The 19,789-nt window shown below is 45.8% G+C and overlaps 1 protein-coding gene across 3 annotated transcripts in view; it reads left to right on the forward strand.

Annotated features, from left to right (window-relative positions):
• USP1 (ubiquitin specific peptidase 1) overlaps window positions 1-19,454 on the forward strand; it is a 28,244-nt gene extending 8,790 nt beyond the window's left edge. Inside the window, exons 1-9 of one of the 3 annotated variants that reach the window (XM_064146998.1) lie at window positions 4,670-4,809; window positions 5,105-5,343; window positions 6,362-6,485; window positions 7,139-7,246; window positions 7,855-8,015; window positions 8,486-9,201; window positions 10,432-10,602; window positions 11,925-12,126; window positions 17,830-19,454. In XM_064146998.1, coding sequence (XP_064003068.1) covers window positions 5,174-5,343; window positions 6,362-6,485; window positions 7,139-7,246; window positions 7,855-8,015; window positions 8,486-9,201; window positions 10,432-10,602; window positions 11,925-12,126; window positions 17,830-18,565 — 2,388 coding nt within the window. In that variant the 5' untranslated portion in view covers window positions 4,670-4,809; window positions 5,105-5,173 and the 3' untranslated portion in view covers window positions 18,566-19,454. Of the gene's footprint in view, window positions 1-4,669; window positions 4,894-5,104; window positions 5,344-6,361; window positions 6,486-7,138; window positions 7,247-7,854; window positions 8,016-8,485; window positions 9,202-10,431; window positions 10,603-11,924; window positions 12,127-17,829 lie in introns of those variants that run through there. The other 2 variants (XM_064146999.1, XM_064147000.1) reach the window with 2 other exon arrangements.
• Window positions 19,455-19,789: the final 335 nt, after the last annotated feature.

Below are 19,789 nucleotides of genomic sequence, written 5' to 3' on the forward strand. Positions count from 1 at the left end.
CCACATTTCAAGAGGCTGCACTGCAGAAGAGTCTGAGAGTGTGAAAGGCTGGTAAAGAGGAGATTTCACCTCTTGTTCTCTAGGTAGGAGGCTGCTGGATGGCTGAGCTTGAGATGGAGCCACGCAGGTGCCTTTGGGGCAGCATGGTGCCATGTTAGGTTGGTGGGTGCAGCTGCTTCCCAGTGAGGGGATCTTCTGCTTCTCCTGTATTTGCTGTCTAGGAATAAGCCATGCTGGTTTTTAATACCAAGTCACAAACTGCATAAAAAAGCTGTCTTGAGTATGCCAAGTGGTGACAGAGAGCTTCATGTGCCATAAACTTTCAGGTCCAGTGATGACCTGGACTGTAATTACAGCTGATATGTGTGTTCAAGAAAAGGCTGGATGAGCCCTGGATAGGGCTGGGTGCTAGGTTGGGCTGGATGAAGTTGGAAGTTGATTCTATGATTCAGGACATGGTAGTCTTAGGCTGATGGTTGGACTGGATGATCTTAGAGGTCTTTTCCAAAGGAAATGATTTTCTGTTTCCATAGCTTTTATTAAAATGCAGTACTAGTAATAAACTGCCCACATCCTGCCACTTGACTTGAGATCTGCCATACTGAACACAAGCTTACCTGCAGAACTGGACTCCTGCCCTTGATGTTTATGCCACTCTGTTACTGATTCAAGGTCCAAACAATCTTCTCCTGTGTCATTATACCACACTGTTGCCACCATGGTTTTGATTGCTCAGCACCTTCCAGCTCAGTGAAGCGACTCCTCAGCCACTCACTCAAACTGGCAGAATAAAGCAGATCTAATGAAACTCATTATTAAGCAACCAAGCAGTTACATGACTTCTGAGTACCACCCACCTGGATAAGACTTCCTTACACAAGCTTGTGGTCTCACACAAAAGAACCTCTGTAGTCCTGAGTGTCTTTTAACTGCAGTGAACTTCAGGCAAGGTTTGCCAAGTGGAGCTAAATGTCATACTGCAGAAGTCAGGTCTGAAAATGTGGTGACTTTCAATGGGAGCTCAGTATTTAGCCAGCTTCAGAGCTCTACAAACCCAACTAGCCAAGCAAATCAATCTTTAGCTCAATATATACATGAAGAGTCTGAATCTTGACTCCTTGGGTGATGTGTAGAGTAGGGTTATTGGTTAGACTTGGTGATCCTGAGGGTCTTTTCCAACCTGGATGTTTCTGTGATTTTATGTGCAGGCATATGAGAATCACAGAAAACATCTGGTTGGAAGAGACCTCAAAGATCACCCAAGTGCAACCTGTGACCCACTTGAGGGGCACTCCTAAACTGTGTCCATAAGCACCAAATCCATGCACTGCTTAACTTCAGGGATGGTGATTCCACCACTGCCCTGGGCAGACCATTCCAGTGTTTGAGAACCCTCTCTGTGAAGAAATCTTTTTCTTCATAGATTTTTACCCTGTAAGGAAAAGTAAAACATGGGTAATAAGCCTGTGCATGACTGTTAGAGTAATGTCTGCCATTACTCATATGTACATTTAGGGATATTGGTATGCAGTAATCATTAATTCATGCTGCCATGTTAAAAAAAATATCCAGAAAGACTGCAAAGAACTTTCCCAAAGAAAATTGTTTCTAGAAGACTCTTCAGAGAAAGAAAAGTCAAGATAAGACAGGATGAGACACTTAGTGCCATGGTCTAGTTGATTGGATAGGGCTGAGTGATAGGTTAGACTGGATGAGCTTGGAGGTCTCTTCCAAGCATAGAATCATATGATTCTATGATCTAGTTCAAATCCCCCTGCCATGGGCAGGGACACCCTACCCTATATCAGGCTGCCCACAGGCTCACCCAGCCTGGCCTTAAACACCTGCAGGGATGGGGCCTCAACCACCTCCCTCGGCAACCAGCAACAGAACAAGGGGACACAGTCACAAGCTATGTCAGGGGAGGTCTAGGCTGAATGTTAGGAGGAAGTTCCTGGCAGAGAGAGTGATTGGCATTGGAATGGGCTGCCCAGGGAGGTGGTGGAGTCACTGTCCCTGGAGGTGTTCAAGTAAAGCCTGGCTGAGGCACTTAGTGCCATGGTCTGGTTGAGTGGCTAGGGCTGGGTGCTAGGTTGGACTGGCTGAGCTTGGAGGTCTCTTCCAACCTGGTTGATTCTATGATATTAAATGATGTGGCATCACAGCATATAAACTTCAAGCAGCCAATTCGTGATTCATATTTACTACAGCAATGCCTCTGTTGTTTCTCCCATCTTACACTGTCCAAGCCCTGCCAAGAGAGAGCTGTGAACAATGTAAGACCTTATATGGAGTAAAAAAAGAGCAATTTCCAGAGCCAGATGAAATCTGTGAAACACAGGCACCATCATATGTGGAATGACAAAATCTCCTAATTCACAGCAAGTGAAGCCACAAACATTTTATTGAGGCCTTTCATCATAAACTGAAGCACTGTGTGCTCTGCAGATGTTCCCTTTGCTGCATGACTGACATTAAAGTAGTTCATTTATTAAAACAAAAAAGTCACTTCTCTCTAGGTTAAGCACAGAGAGCATCTACTGATGGGGCCACAGGGGCCTCAAATTTGTTTTGATGCATTTCCAGAGGTGCATTTCACCACTTGTTATGTTGACCATCAAGGATTTTGCCTTTAAAACAAAAAGATATCATTAGCCTGGCTAAATGAAAAAGTCTTAAGAGTAGGAGTCCTAAAGTGTGATGAATATACAGCTACCACATGTGTGTGACATGTAACTTATCTACTCCAAACCATCAGAGAGTGCTGGTGAATGGTGCCACATCCAGTTGGCAGCTGGCACTAGTGGTATGCCCCAGGGGTCAGTGCTGGGCCCAGTCCTCTTAAATATCTTTATTGAAGATCTGGACCAGGGGATTGAGTCCAGCATCAGTAAGTTTGCAGATGACACCAAACTAGGAACAGGTGTGGATCTATTGGAGGGTAGGAGAGTACTGTAGGACCCTGACAGGCTGCATGGGTGGACAGAGGCCAATGGAATGAGATTTCACATGGCCAAGTGCAGGGTTCTACACTTTGGCCACAACAACCCCAAGCAGTGCTACAGGCTAGGGACAGAGTGGCTGAAAGCAGCCAGGCAGAGAGGGGTCTGGGGGTGCTGGTAGAGAGGAGCTGAAGGCGAGGCAGCAGTGTGCCCAGGTGGGCAGCAGAGCCAATGGCATCCTGGCAAAGAAGCTGGTGAGGGGCCTGGAGCAGAGCCCTGTGAGGAGAGGCTGAGGGAGCTGGGGGTGTGCAGCCTGCAGAAGAGGAGGCTCAGGGGAGACCTCATTGCTGCCTACAACTACCTGAAGGGAGGCTGTAGCCAGGTGGGGTTGGGCTCTTCTGCTAGGCAGTCAGCAACAGAAGATGGAGACACAGTCTCAAATTTTGCTGGACTGGATGATCTTGGAGGTCTCTTCCTGGTTGATTCTATGATCCTCACTCTTGTGACTCAAGGCACTGTTTATACATAAAGGTTTCTGCTGACCTTCTTGTACAGCAAACCTTCTCAGTAAGGGCCACTGTAAGAGCAGATGGAGCCATACCTACTATCCTCCCACATGGCATCTTTCGTGAGTCTACTGCTCCACACTGCCAGGATCCCTGGCAGTTAACAGCTGTTGCGTCCTCCGTAGCTGTGCTGGGAAAGCTTTTTCCCTTGGACCTGCCGTTAATTACAAATCTAATTCTTGATTTAAGAGTGCAAAAAGAAAAAGACAGGAAGCTTGAGATAGAATTTTCTGTATTTAGAGCATGGGTTGGAACTTTAAACTCGTCCGGAGTGTGTATTGGGCAGGGTCTGGTCGGCACTGGCAGCCAGTGAAAGCCGACCCCTGTATCCTCCCCTCCAGGGCTAGCTACCTTCCCCCCGCTGCGACACACAGCCTGGCTGTCGAGGTCTGGACCCGCTCGCAACGCCCTCCTACAACCCCCGGTGGCGAACGGGAGGCGCCGAGGCTGGCGAGAGCCGTGAAGGCAATGGGGCTGCGGCTTCAAGGGCAGCGCAGCTCCACCTCCGGCCTCGCAGTGCGCGCCAGACCCGCTTACCGCTCGCTTGCCCTCGTCCGGCGCCCGGCTGCGGTTAGCAGGATGGACCCGCCGAGGCGAGATGCCGTGCCGTGCCGTGCCGTGCCGTGCCGTGCCGTGCCGCGCCGCGCCGCGCCGTCCGAGCCGACGGGAGGAAGCGGGAGAGCGGAGGACGGAACGGCAGCGCCTGCCCCTCCCCGCAGCTTCAGCCGGCGCCCGCCCGGGCGGCGCTCCCATGGCCTCCGCGCCTGTCGCCGTGATTGGCGGAGGCGGGCAGAGGCGGGGCTAGGCCGGACCAATCCACCGTGGCCGGAGCGGGGGGGGCGTTCGGCGGAATGGTTCGGCCCAGTCGCCTCCCCTCCCCCGCCCGCGCCAGACCGAGCCCTTTGGCCGGGCCGTTAGCAGCGCCCGCGCGCGCACAGGCAGGACCCCGCGGGCTGCCCCCGGCGTTTGCCTGACAGCAGCGGGCGAAAGGCGCGGGCCGGCGGGGCCGGCGGGGCCGTGCTGGGGGTGTCGCTCGGTCGCTCTAAGCTGATGGAAGAGATACTGCGGTCGGCACCATGGCCCTACGGTTCCGGCGGGCGGCGGCGGCGGCCGGCGCTAAGGCGCCTGAGCGGGCCGACCGCGAGCGGCTGGGCGCTCGCAGGGGTGCGGGCGCGGGTCCTGGCGGCGCGGCAAACGCGCCAAGTGTCCCGCAGTGGCGAGAGCGGCGCGGGGTGCCCCGCGGTCTCCATAGCAACCGGCGGGGCCGGCAGCGGTGCCCTGCTCCGTGGCAACATGTAGCGGTGAGGAGAGGTGGCCCCGGCGCCGCCGCCGTCCGTTCCCCCGGGCTCCGGGCCCGCTCCCGGGGGCCGGGCCGGGCTGGGCGGGTGAGCGATCGAGCGGCCTCCCGGGCGGGCGGGACGCTGAGGGCGGGGGGCGCGGGATAGCGGGAGGGCCGGGCCGGGCCGAGCCGGAATGCTGAGGGGGAGAGGAGGCTGGCGGAGGTCCGGGCGGGGGACTGCGGGGCCGCGCTCAGCTTCAGCCCCCGTTCCCGTTTCCCGCACTAAAGTAAATGGCGACTCGCGTGTGTGCGTGCAGGTGTGAGCGCCGAGCACCGCTTCCCGGCCGGGCCGGCCGCCTCTCCCGCTCCCTTGCCCCTCAGGAAAGATGCCCGGGGTCTTGCCGAGTGACAGCACCGGGCCTGCCAGAGGGAGCCCCTCGAAAAAGAACAGGCTTTCGCTGAAACTCTTCCAAAAAAAGGAGGCCAAAAGAGCGCTGGATTTCACAGAGTCCCAGGAAAATGAACAAAAGAGTTCAGAATTCAGAGGCTCTGAGATGTACGTAAGAGTTTTGCTCCGAATAAGCCTTTCAGATTAGGTTGTGAAAATAGTCCCGTAGCCGAACGGGAGTTGCGTTTGATGCAATGGGTAAACAGTGCTGCTGCAGCCGCTCACTCGTGCTCTGTGCGCTTGCATAAGTGTGCATGAACATGTGCTGAAAACCCTTTAAGCCAGGTTAGTTAAACTGAGCTAGCCACTAGAGCAAGCGGCGAGGACTATTTTTAAGTAAACGGGTTTGCCAGGCTCTGGATATTTGTTTGGCTGGCTGGCATAGACTTTGTAATACGTTGAAGAATTGAATGAATTGAAATAAAAATACTTTTTTTCCCCTCTCAGTTTTTAAAGATTACTTCTGCTGCAAGTTAATGCATTTTGTTTTTCATGGAATGTTTCACACTTTGAACTTATTTCATTGCAGCGAGTGAAGAAATTTAAGTAGGAAACATTGCTTAATCATGGCCAGTCAAAGATGAAAACTTGGTCTGGCGTGTCAGTACATTGTGTATCACTTGTATGTAATGTGCCAGGTGCAGTTGTTCATTTGCCCCCCCCCCCCTCTCTAGTTTTATCCTTTTGTTCTGCATCCAGAAATAAAGCGATGTGAATCTGGAGCAAGGGGACAGTAACAGATAATAGGTACTAGATGTGTCTCTCTTGGCACTGCTTTAGGAATGAACAAAGAACATATACAAGTATTTTAAAGAGTTTTTTGATGGCTTAAAGCAACCTCTTGAGATACTCTTTGCAAAAATTGAACTGGGACTAACAGCAGACTGGCCTGCTTCTTGTAAATCTTGTCTATTTTGTGTTGCTGAAGAAAAGTGTGGAGCAGTGTGTGAGTGCCCAGAGCAGCCACAGACACTCTCAGAAACACTTTGATGTGGTTTTGATTTGTGTGTATTGGTCTTTATGAGCTCGCTGCGAGATGGTGGCTGGCCAGGAGAGTGATGTGTGTGCACACCAGAAGGATTAGTTTTCAAACACTGCCTCTTACATTGTTTTCTCTGTTGAATAGTGATCAAGTTGTTCCTGCAGCACAGCCTCCTGTGCTTATCAGCTGTGAGAAAAAAGACAACATGTTGCCTTTTGTGGGCTTGAACAATCTGGGCAACACCTGTTACCTTAACAGCATCCTTCAGGTAAGGTGGTGTTCAAGGGCCTGGAAAAGATGGTTTTCTTTTGCTTCAGTGCATGAGATTTCCAGTTTGATACGACGTGGATGTCTAGATGTGAGGGAGGGAATTCCTTGGGTGTTAGGTAGCGATAGTCAGCACTAGGGGAGTGGATCCAAGCTAGAGGAGGGCAGATTTAGATTAGATGTTAGAAAGAAGTTCTTCACTGTAAGGGTGGTGAGACACTGGAACAGGTTGCCCAGGCAGATCGTGGAAGCCCCATCTCTGGAGGCTTTTAAAGTCAGGCTGGATATGGCTCTGGACAACCTGTTCTAGTGGAAGGTGTCCCTGCCCATGGCAGGGGGGGTTGGAACTAGATGGTCCTCGAGGTCCCTTCCAGCCTTGACGATTCAGTGATTCTATATGCTATGAAGGGAATCTAATTACAGTAGGGGGAGAAAAGATGCTACAGCAGGAAATGGGTGCACTTAGGTTGCCTGGGTTGGGTAATGTTTCAGTGTGCATGCTCTGGGCACCTCCCTGCCACAAGTAATCCAGCGTCCCCACCTGCAGCGCAGCAGCCTTGGTAGATGCAAAGCTGGTTTGATCTTAAATGTGGATTTGTGCATGGAGTAACCTCTTACTGTACAGATTGTCTTGTTTTCAACTGTTGCTTTCAGGTGTTGTATTTTTGTCCTGGCTTTAAAACTGGAGTGAAGCACTTATATAATATCATTTCAAAGAAGAAAGAATCTTTGAAGGATGAAGGAGAGCAAAAAGCAGAAAAGGTAACCTACCTCACAACATGTTCCTTGTGCTAGTGAGGAGTGCAAGGAAGTCTCATTTCTTCTGTAAAACATTTGCTGCTATTTCAGGTAAAGATACATCTGAGTTGGTCTGAACTTGTGTCAAAGCTTGAATATCCGATGTTTGTACACTTGTAAGCACAAGTTTTAACAGAAGAAATTCAACAAGAAATGTTCCTGTGGGAGGTGTCCCTGCCAATGGCAGGGGTTTGGGGCTGGATAATCTTTGAGGTCCCTTCCACCCTAAACCATTCTATGATTCTATGAAATCTCATGCCTCTGAGATTAAAGTAGTTATGATACTTTGGATGGAAAGTGAAAATTCAGGAAGAAACCTCATACCTCTGAGATTTGACATAATTGTGCTCTAATACCTGGAATGGAAATTGGAGTTTGAGCCAAGATGGGTTTAAAATGATGGCAGTTTAGCTTTTACAATTGTTTCCTACTGACAGAAGAGAGAGGAATTATCTGAAACTCACCATAGCAGACAAAGTCTGTCAAATACCTGTTAGAAAACTAACAGGAGGGAAAAAAATTAACTTGTTGCAGATTAAGCTGCAAGTGTTGTTATTCTTTTTATGTTGCAGGGAAACTGTAAAGAAGATCCACTGGCAAGTTACGAGCTGATCTGCAGTTTGCACTCCTTGATTCTCTCAGTCGAGCAGCTTCAAGCCAGCTTTCTATTAAATCCAGAGAAATACACAGATGAACTTGCTACTCAGCCACGAAGGCTCCTAAATACCCTTAGGTACAAATTATCTTAAACATAGTCAGAACCTCCCCCTGAACTTCCCAAGTCAGCGTACAGCGTTAGAGACTGGCAGGAGGTAGACGGTCATAAATTTGGGGTGACACAGGAAATAGGCTTTTGGTGTTACTTTTACTCATGATGCCATACACTTTGAAAGCAGATTTTCATTTTCTAGGAGTAAAACTTAAATCCACCCGTGGAGGTAGAACAGTTCTGTAACCATAAGTATGCTAAGTGTTTGCTGTCACCTGAGAAGGACCGGTTGCAGCTGAACTTGTGTTCAAATGCATAAGGTTGTAGCTACGTTCCCACAGGTGCCTGTGACAGTGAGGAGTTGTCTCTAGGCCTGGAGGGGATCCTCCCTTGCTTTTCTACTATCTTGAACTCCTCTATTTAAATCTCAAATCACGTTAGCCAGGTCGCAAAGAAGAATTAATCTTCATTGCTCTGCTCATTTATTTTACTAGAGAGCTCAACCCTATGTATGAAGGCTACTTGCAGCATGACGCCCAGGAAGTTCTGCAGTGCATCCTGGGTAACATTCAAGAAACCTGTCAGCTCCTGAAGAAGGAAGAATTGAACAAACTGCCTGTGGAAGAGCCTGCAGCTAAACTGGAGGAAAAACTTCATCAAGGTCCTGAGAGCAATGGAACTGGCAGCCTTGCTGAGGAGGAGGAGAACGCCCCAAGTAGCCACGCTGGAGAGATGACCGAAGACAAGATGCTTAAAGGAAAAGGGAAAAGAAAAAGCGATGCGGAGGGTGGCAACGCAAAGAAAAAATCCAAAGTATCAAAAGAGCAAATTGCAGCAGAAGAAAATCAAAGACAGACCAGGTCAAAGAGGAAAGCAACAGGAGAAAAGCTTGAAAATCCAACTGATGCCATCGCCAAGTGTTCCAGTGAAAGCGAGAGCGCCAAGCCCACGCAGAAGAAGTCGCGGCTAAGATTAAACTGGTTAAAATCTTCATGCAAGCAGCCTAGTATTCTGTCTAAATTTTATAGCCTAGGCAAGTTAACCACAAACCTGGGGGCCAAAGACCCAGGGAAAGAATATGAGGACTGTGAGCTGGAGGAGTCCTCTGTGAAGTGTGAAAATGGTCACAGTAGTAAAGAAGAATATGACCCAGCGTCTTTTGTGGAAAGCCATGATGGAAAAGGAACTGAAAAAGAACCAAGAAAGGAAGGTTAGTGAATGGGCTTAAAATTAGTATGGTTAAGAATCAGAGATCATGGTTTAGGTTGGAAGTGACCTCAAAGGTCAGCCAGTTCCACGCCCCCTGCCATAGGCAGGGACACCTCCCACTAGAAACTTAGGTATTGAGAGTCAGCCTTCAGGCTGAGCCCCCAAAGCTTTCTAAATACAACTCTCAGGAACTGCTAAATGTTTTTATGAAAGAGAATTTATTCTTATACAACGTTTTGTTGCAGTTTCTTTATAACTTGACCCATTTAGCTTAGCTATTAAGAGGCATTTCTCTTAACATGATGTAATCATTGTACAACATAAACTCTAAAAAGGCAGAATATTACCCAGGTTTGTATTATTGCTAATTTTGGCCATCCACAGAAATAGACTCGAGATGTAAAGGGAGATTACTGTCAAAAGTAACCAGAATCAGGCTCCACTGGCTCTGGGTTTGTGTTCTAAGTCTAGAAACAGTCTCTTGTGTTCTAAGTCTAGAAACAGTGTCTAAGTTCTAAGTCTTTAGAAATATTCCCTCCTCTCTATTTTTAAGACCTTCCCTATTTCCAGCCCTCCCAAGATCTAGGGAAGGACACTGGGTGTATCATATATATGCCAATTTGCTGGCAGCAATGGATTTTGTCCCTGTCAATGAAACAAGATGCCTGCTGAGGGAAGGGCCTCGCTGTGAATTCATGAGGTAGTAATTTGGAATTTTCTGACCCACCCACTGTTTTTTTTTTGGTAACAATTAGAAGGACTGCACAATCTTGTGAGATTTGCATTTCTCCAGCAGATTTGATTAGAAGTGACCAAGGAGCTTGGAAAGTGTTGGAGAGGACTGAAAATAAATAGAAAGCAGGTTAGAATCACAGGTGGGATGCTCCTTGAGGAGGCTGATGGTCTGTACTAACAAGGCAACGCATTGCTGGCAGATACTCTCCAGACTGAGTCACATTTCAAAAGTCTAAAACAAGTACCAACTCTTAAAACAGAAATTAAAAGCCTGAGGACCAAGAGAAAGAGACTCCCTACTTAGTTAAGAGTAGATGAAACTGTCAAAACTTCATGTGATAAGCAGCTATTCATTGTAATTCTGTCTGGCCTCCTTAGAGGGCCTCATCTGTCACACAGTGATGGTTTTTTTCCCCTCTCCAAGGATAAGCAGGTTCTGAAGTGTCTTTTGAATCAAATGCATCCTGACAAGTAGTCTGGCATATTCTTTCTCCAGGTACAGAGCTGGCTGTTTTTGAACTAGTGGAGAAGCTGTTCCAGGGCCAGTTGGTGCTGAGAACAAGATGCTTGGAGTGTGAGTGTTTTACTGAGAGGAGAGAAGATTTTCAGGACATCAGTGTTCCAGTGCAAGAAGATGAGCTTTCTAAAACTGAAGAGAGTTCTGAAAGTAAGTAGTTACCAGAAGGGAGTTCTGCTGTTTCTGCTTCAGCCAGCTCTCCAGAAAGGCAATGCCATAGTTAACAGGGAACAGTGCTCCTGTTTGTGCTGGTTAAAATTAGAGGCTTGTCATCTCTTGTCCTGATTAACTTTAGACTTTGGAAATAGCACTGATAACACAGACAGATCCAGACACCTAGCATAGAGTGCTCACAGTCCTTCACTTACATAGGTGCTCTTCTGCTTAGAATAGGTATTTTCTCCTTGGTTTGGGTCTTTCTGTTCTTCCTGGATAAGAAATTCCTTCTGCTTTATTCTTCCTTTTATAACAAATACCTGCACTTTTCCCCTCCTAAATAAATGAAATGAGAAACCAGCTCTTTTTTGTTAATTCACTGTGAAGAATAGATTGTTTCCAGTATTTTAGACTGCCCTTACCTTAACAACATCTGTTTCATAGTTGTAACTGTTAATCTTCTGGTGTCTCTCACCAGTTTTAGGGATCTGTACTTAGTTTTTAGCTGTTTTCCAAAGTACACAAGACAACACCTGCTGAAGTTCAAGGAAGTTAACTCTAGTTCCCAAGAACTTAATTTGAAGCAGCTTTGACTACTTTTGCCCTTCCCTGTTTAGTTGAAGGGCTTCAGAGCAAAGTGTGCAGCGTTCTTGTGTGAAATGCTGCTAACAGTGCCAGGTGATCTTGTTGCCTCCATGACAGCTTAAGGCTGCTGGTGACATGCTGAAAGAGAAAGGGAACTTTTCTGCTTGTTTTGGAGGGTTGCCTTGCAGAGTGAAATTCTGGTCTCAAATAGGTTCACCTGAGGCAGCAGAATTTGTACATGTGCCCTAAAGAGAAGCTTTGGGAAAACCATGGATTTTAAGTACTGATCTTTTCATCCATTTCTGAAATCAAGGCTTCAGTGCTCTATTCTATAGAATGGCTAGATTGTGTGGTCCTGCTGTGGCAGGGGGGCTGGACTCCAGGATCTCCTTGGGTCCCTTCCAACCCCTGACATCCTGTGGGTTAGAAGGGACCTTAAAGATCATCTAGTTCCAACCACCTGCCATGGGCAGGGACACTATCCACTAGACCAGGGGTCTCAAAGGCTTGACCCAAACCTGGCTTTGAACACTTTCCAGGCTTGGAGGCTCTACAGCTTCGTTTGGCAACCTTTTTCCAGTGTCTTGCCATCCTGGTGGGGAAGAATTTAATAGATAGAGTTTCTGAACATATCTAAAAGTGACTTGTTTTGTTTTGTTGTTTTCTGGTGGGGATGCACTGGAAACGTAAACATTAACGCTTCTGCAAATGTAACAATTCTCTTTTTACAGTTTCTCCAGAGCCAAAGACAGAAATGAAGACTCTCAAGTGGGCCATTTCGCAGTTTGCATCAGTGGAAAGGATTGTGGGAGAGGATAAGTATTTCTGTGAGAACTGCCATCATTACACAGAAGCAGAACGCAGCCTTCTATTCGATAAAATGCCTGAAGTGATAACAATTCACTTGAAGTGCTTTGCTGCTAGTGGCTTAGAGTGAGTATGCACAATCACTGTATTGCCAAACCACTCTGCTTTTGGGAAGGGAATCTAACCAGAAGAGATGAAAATGCTTTCTAACAGCTCTCCTACCAAAAAAACCCAAACAACAGATTTCTAGATTGAAGTTAACTTATATCAGGGACACACAGCTCCTAATTTCAGGTGGTTGGAAGTAGTGGCAGAAAAGTGGCACTGTTAAGGAATTTCAGAAGGTGGTTAGAAGCAGTGCAGAGAAGTGGCTCTGTTAAGGAATTTCAGAAGGTGGTTAGAAGCAGTGGCAGAGAAGTGGCTCTGTTAAGGAATTTCAGAAGGTGGTTAGAAGTAGTGGCAGAAAAGTGGCACTGTTAAGGAATTTCAGAAGGTGGTTAGAAGTAGTGGCAGAAAAGTGGCACTGTTAAGGAATTTCAGAAGGTGGTTAGAAGCAGTGCAGAGAAGTGGCTCTGTTAAGGAATTTCAGAAGGTGGCTAGAAGCAGTGGCAGAGAAGTGGCTCTGTTAAGGAATTTCAGAAGGTGGTTAGAAGCAGTGCAGAGAAGTGGCTCTGTTAAGGAATTTCAGAAGGTGGTTAGAAGCAGTGGCAGAGAAGTGGCTCTGTTAAGGAATTTCAGAAGGTGGTTAGAAGCAGTGCAGAGAAGTGGCTCTGTTAAGGAATTTCAGAAGGTGGTTAGAAGCAGCGCAGAGAAGTGGCTCTGTTAAGGGATTTCAGAAGGTGGTTAGAAGCAGCGCAGAGAAGTGGCTCTGTTAAGGGATTTCAGAAGGTGGTTAGAAGCAGCGCAGAGAAGTGGCTCTGTTAAGGGATTTCAGAAGGTGGTTAGAAGCAGCGCAGAGAAGTGGCTCTGTTAAGGGATTTCAGAAGGTGGCTAGAAGCACTGGCAGAGAAGTGGCTCTGTTAAGGAATTTCAGAAGGTGGTTAGAAGCAGTGCAGAGAAGTGGCTCTGTTAAGGAATTTCAGAAGGTGGTTAGAAGCAGCGCAGAGAAGTGGCTCTGTTAAGGAATTTCAGAAGGTGGTTAGAAGCAGCGCAGAGAAGTGGCTCTGTTAAGGAATTTCAGAAGGTGGTTAGAAGCAGCGCAGAGAAGTGGCTCTGTTAAGGGATTTCAGAAGGTGGTTAGAAGCAGCGCAGAGAAGTGGCTCTGTTAAGGGATTTCAGAAGGTGGCTAGAAGCACTGGCAGAGAAGTGGCTCTGTTCAGTCTTGTGAAAGTGTGTTCTCCTCAAAACTTGTTTTATGTGTGTGCTTGGAAAAGCCTGATGCTTGTTAGAAGTTGAAACTCCTCTGTGAGTTTAGAGGCAGGTGTATTTCAGCAGAACAATGAGAACAAACCTGAGTTTTATGGCCACAGCGAGGACTTTGGTCTGTTAAGTGAATGTGAGTTTTAAAATGCAGGAAGAAAAATCAGGATATAAACATCTTAAAGATCCAACAGTACAGAAATCCTTTAAAATACAAAAGTATCAGGGTCTTTGATGTTCAGCTGCTGAGCAATCGGTTTGATGCTGTAGGAGTCCTTATTTTTTTCCAAAGAGACTGTTCTTATGAGAGTGGCCTTTACCTTTTATCATACTAAGGATTTCATAATGTCCTTTGGGAAGGGAGAAAAATGAACCCAACCAAAACTCCCCTGCCCCTACAGCACTGTGCACAGGTAAAACAATGCCATGACACTACACATTTTGCAGTAAACTCTTTCTCCACTGAACTTCAGCTAATGAAAAAGGACAGAAGGCTTTATCAGGAAAAACTTCTCTGCCATGATAAAATAGGACCCCAGGTCTTTCAGAAGATGATCGCACCATGAACCGGTTTGAGAGTGCCAGGACAATTTTGGTCCCATTTGCAGACCTGGCCTGTATTCACAGCTTTCCCTGATACCAGACCATAACTTTTGCTGCCTGCAATTGAATTTGCCACATGCAGCAGAGGAAGATAAATTTGTGTTGGTTCCAGCACCCCCCTGTTGGCATCTGTTCCAGGCACATCTTGCCACTGCATCCTGGGTTTTACCACCTGATGGCTGAGGCGCAGTTCAGAGCTGCTGTGTGTGACATGCAGCAAGTTACTAAGGCACAGATCAGCTTGGCCTTTGCTCTTTGTGGTTTGCATTTCCCTGTTGGTTTGCTTAGAGCTTCAGTGCCACCCTGCCAGCAGGAGGTCCAACACATGAAGCCTTTGTGTCACTGGTCATATTTCAGAACTTGGTATATGTAGGACCTGCCACCCTGTACAGATACAAGACGTGAGCTATCAGATGAGGACAACCTCCAAGAGGTGCTGATGACTGTGGGCAGTATAAATCAGATTGTGACATAACTATTGTCAAGGATTGGGTTAAGATCTTGTTACAGGTAGCTTGGTGAGATTTTAAAGCTAGACTTCTTGCTTAGAGCAAGAGCTCTTCTATGCTTTGGTATTTATACTTTGTCAGAAACATAGCTACAAATCATAGAATGGCTTAGGTTGGAAGGGATTGGAGAGGTCATCTCCAACCTCTCTCTCTCTCTAGTGTCTGCTGACATCTCTTTGTACAGGTCTAGATCAAAACATACAAAATTGTCTTTTTGTCATTCTACACAATATTGACTGTCACAATGCAGAGAAAAAGCCACGCACTTTTTGTTGAGTAGCTTTTGATTTGAGATGGGATCTTGGTATGATTACAGCCTGGTCAAAAAGTACAGCTCAAGATGCCCACCTAAAAGGAAACCTGATTGTTATTTTCAGTTTGCTCTTACACTTGCTACTTTTTGCTTCTCCGAGGAGGCTATTTACAGGTTGCAGGTTAACCAGCCATCTCCTGAAACACTTACCTCTTTTTCTGTCCTGGCAGTCTTCTGGTCTTGCTCCCAAATAACTTGGACCTGTATCCAGGTCTGCCTGAATCCAGTCTCTTGTGGTGTTTCTTAGGTGTCTTCTGAATAGTGTCATACGTTTTCTGGCAAGTGCTAGCAGCCAGAGATCAAGAGGTAAGAGTGGAAAAACCAAATGTAGAAGTGGAGTTAGTGATGAAGCTGAAGCTGCTCAGAAGATGGTTTCCCAGTTTTTGGCTTGGCCACCATTTTATCTTGGACAATACCTTATCATCAGTGAACATCTTGATTTGGGGTAGAGCTGCAAATCAAGTAGGGGAGAGGCCAAGGTGGGGAAAGCAGAGGACTGGCTCACTCCATGGTATCCAGAGTCCCTCTTAGGGTGTTTTTTGAACAAGGGGCTTGATGGAGCTTACCCCACTTGGCTTAGGTAAACTTGTAATAATTTAGTGGGAAACTAAACTCTGTTCAGAGATGAGACAGCACTGATTTGCCTGGAAAGTAGAAACAGACTGTTTTGCTGGCCTTAATCTAAGAACCTTCACACAACTTCTCTCCCATAAAAACTGGAACTCTTGTCTGCTTCCCAGTTGTGCTCTACTGAGTTTTATGACAACTGAGTTGTAAATAAAGGAAGAGAAATGAAGCAGAGTGGAACAGTAATGTAAATATTTGCAGCTAGCAGGGATTTGCTTCATTTTTTTTCCTAGATGCTGGCTTACAGAGTGTTTGGACTTTATTTAACTAAAACAGCCAGTGTGAAAATCTATTTGCCTGGGGATGAGTAATTCACTTTAGCAAGAGTGTGTTTGAGGGGGGGAAAAAATGGCCAGGCCATGTATGCTCAAACTGGGAAGCTATTAATGAAGCAGTTCCAGTATGTAAAGATAACAATTGGTGAGCAAACTACAATTTGTGTCTTGTGAAATGGCATCAGGTCAGAGCAGGCCAAGCCCTACTTTTGTTTTTTAAGGCAAGCTTATTTTAGGGTGGTGTTACAGTCAAAATTTGCTGTATGGTGACAGCAGTGCCTGTGCCAATCGTTTATCTGGAGTGTTTTACATCCTTCTGTGTTTGGAGTGTTGCAGTGAAACAGCTGAAGGCTTTAAGGGTCTGTAAGTAACTTGAGGTGTTAATTCAGTGCAGTGGGTAAAGTTCCACTAACTTATGGCCTCCAAAGATGCAGCTGCAGGGCTGGAGTTTGTTGTGTATGAACTGCTGTGCATCAGTCAGAGGAGACAGAGTACTTGGCTTGCAATTTTTCTGTCTTCTGATTCTTATCATTAAGAAGAACAAAAAGCTAATAGGAAAAGATTTCCTCCCTTATTTCCTCCTCTCCAAATCTTTCTGGTGCTGGATCTCATTCAGAAGAAAGGTAGAGCCTATTTCTTAATGTTTCATGTGAATATGATTGTTGCTGTGTGCTTGAGTGGAACTGGGTTTCTGATCCAAAGTATCAGCAAGCAGTTTCTCTGTTTCTTGCTCTCCTCTGAAGATCTCCATTTCTGGCTACCCAGAATAGGGATTTTCAGAAGATGTAAACTTCTATTATTTCTATTTGCTCTTTGTGTTTCTTTTAATGTAATCAAATGTAAGCTTAGGTCTAAAATGAGGTTTCAGTTAGAGTTGAGAGACTGAGGACATCTGTGTGTGTGTGTAAATGTATTGATGTTCCTAAGGGTTCATAGCTGTGCACAGGAGCAGAACAGCACGGCAGAATGAAAACTAAACCCAGTACAACAAAAGCAGAACTCTTGTTAATTATGCTTATACTGTTATGCCATATCTACAGTTGCCCTGGATTAGAAATTAAGTTACTCTTTCTGATGATAAAATACAAATAGAAGAACAGTAGTAAGCAATTTGGAGCTAAGTTTTACAGGGTTCATCTATTCCCCAGTATTTTTCCCCCCTAAGAGTTAAGCAAGACTGAATCATCACTGAAATCTACTAAGACATTATAACACATTGTTAAATAAAAGGGTTAATTAAAGTGGGCTGACGCAAGGTGGAAATGATGTAAGATCAGAGTCACTGAAGGAAGCTAAGACACAATAATATGAAACTGCCAACACTTTCTTTTCAAGCTCTTTAGAAGATCCTTAGTGTAAAGACTCAAACTGTTCTCATTGTGCAATAATTGTGCCCTGTGAGCAAAGTGATGGACGTACCAGATGCTTTCCCAAAGTAAATTGGCTAGGTAGTAGTTTTTAAAGCCTCTCTAAGAGACCAGTTAATAAAGAATCCTTCGTTTTAAGGAGATGCTAGTAACTAACTTACTCATCCTTAGATAAGCACTGCTTACGTTGGCTGTACTCTGCAGTGTGCTGAAGTGGCCTGAGAAAAAGGACTGAGTGACATTAAAGCTACTTGAAAGTAGAAGAGAGTTACAGATTCACAGCTTGCATTGGGTTGGAAAGGACCCTCACAGGTTCAACACTCCACCCTCTGCAGGGATGCCTCCAACTGATCATGCTGCTTTTAGTTACCAAATGACTGTTTCAAGGGCTTGGGGGAAAAAAAATACCCAACGCTTTGGGTGTTGAAGAGGGTTCAGTTTTGCCTTTTAACTTGCAAGTGTCAGTGCATAGAAGCACAAAAGATAACTGAATAATTTGGTTAATCACTGTTTAGTACTTCAGTAAAAAAGGAATCTCTTAACCAGTTCCCACACTTAGTTACTAGGCTGTGAGGGGTAATGTTCTACACACGGATAAAAATGTCCTTACTGAGCAGGGATGCCTGGGGGCTCAGATGTTGCTCCTCAGAAGCAACAGGTAAATGGGAACTACTCACATTCATATTGCCCATGTAGATGATCTGGTGGGCTGCTTAAAAAGGGATTTATTGTGAGCTGTTGCAGCAAGAGGTCTTAATGTTCTCTTTCTTCTGAAGGTTTGATTGCTATGGTGGACTGTCCAAGATAAACACTCCCTTACTGACGCCCCTCAAACTGTCCCTGGAAGAGTGGAGCACAAAGCCCACCAACGACACCTACGGCTTGTTTGCAGTGGTCATGCACAGTGGCATTACAATTAGCAGTGGACACTACACAGCTTCTGTCAAAATTACAGATCTCAACAGCCTAGAGTTAGACAAGGGGAATTTTATCACCGACCAAATGTACGACGTGATTAAAGCAGAACCCCTGAAGGAGGAGGAGGAGGAGGCGAGAACTGTGGCGGAAGTGTACAACGATGGGGAAGTCTCCTTCCGCATCAACGGAAACGCGCAGCCGGCTAAAGTCCTGAGCAAAAAGAACATGGAAGCCGTCGGGCTTCTCGGGGGGCAGAAGAGCAAGCCTGACTGTGACCTCTACAGCAAACCAGCTAACCCTGACAAGTTCCTGAACCTAGTTGCTGAAAGCAGGAATCCCGAGTCTAGCAGCAGTAGCGGCAGCACGGGGAGCAGCACAGAACACGGCCAGCAGAACGCTGCTGCTTCCAGCGGACTCGAAAACAAAGCTCTCTACGTGCTGCAGAGCCTGAAAGAGTACGAAGGGAAGTGGTTGCTCTTTGATGATTCTGAAGTGAAGGTTACAGAAGAAAAGGACTTTCTGAATTCTCTTTCTCCGACATCGTCCTCTACATCAACTCCTTACCTGCTCTTTTATAAGAAAATCGTAGAGTGAGACTGCACTTGGAACTGTAAATAGTCAGGATTTGCATACACCTCTTGATCTGATTTGCATCAAAACTACCTGGAAGAAACAGCTCTTTTGTTTTTGAAGCTACTGGATCACAATGTTCCTGGTCTCTTCCTTTGTTTTGGTTTGTTTGGTGTAAGTGGCTCAACTTAAAGCCTGACATAGAACTTAACTCATGTAACAACAACTTCTATGCTGCAGAACTAGTGCTATTAATACCCTTGTAGACATACCCGTTTGTATAGAACCTAAATGACGCCTACAGTACACAGTAGTGGTTTTAACACAACTCTAGGTCTCAGATATGCCTCTCCTGTATTATTAGCTCCTTTTTTTTTAAAATAAAAGTTATTTGTATTCATACCCTGGAGTAAATATATATTAACTAGCAGAGTTCAGCACAAGTTGTGTATTTTTGTAACTTGGGAAGTTATGACTTCATATTTAGTCTTTGGGAAATGGCTGTGGTTTATTCTCCTCCACTTCTATACTGCTTGGTGCAACTCAAAAAGCACAAAGGCAAAGAAAGCAAGGGGGGGGTCTTGTAACCTCGTTTAGTGTGTTGGAAGGAACTGAACCTAACAGAACCGTTTGCATCTTGGTGCGTAGGTGTTGAATGAGCAAAGTGTAAATAGGTGTGATTAATACTTGGAAAGAGGGAGGGAGTGTGTAGTGTAATTAAAAGCATTTTGTACTTTAAAGCCCTCTAATATGCATATCTGTTTGGGTGAGTTTGCAGCTTAGTTGATGACCTTCTAACAGCTAATTTGTACTCGGAGCTCACTGAAGTGTGGGAAAACAAAGGCAGTTGGCTTTGATGCTTTGTTATGAATGTATATATGAAATAAAAAAACCCAATATGCTAAGCATCTGAGATGACTACAGCAGAATTTTTGTCTTTGGAGAGGGCAAAGTGCAAAGGGAAGGTCGTTGGGAAACTGTCTTAAGACAAAGGGAAAACTTAAAAGTGCTTTAAAAAGTAGCATTCTCTCTTCTTTACCTGATTCTTGTACAGCAGATCCTGACTGGAAGGCACCTGATGGCTTGAAACTACCTAAGGGAAATGGAAAACTTTAAAAGTGCTTTTAAAAAATAGCATTCTCTGGTTTTTACCTGATTCTTGCACAGCATATCCTGACTGGGAGGCACTTGATGACTAGAGGTAAGGTTCAGAGGGAAAGGGAAAGGTTAAAAGCAAGCCAAATGTTT

The sequence above is a fragment of the Pogoniulus pusillus genome, chromosome 8, assembly GCF_015220805.1.
Source record: "Pogoniulus pusillus isolate bPogPus1 chromosome 8, bPogPus1.pri, whole genome shotgun sequence".
Taxonomy (NCBI): domain Eukaryota; kingdom Metazoa; phylum Chordata; class Aves; order Piciformes; family Lybiidae; genus Pogoniulus; species Pogoniulus pusillus.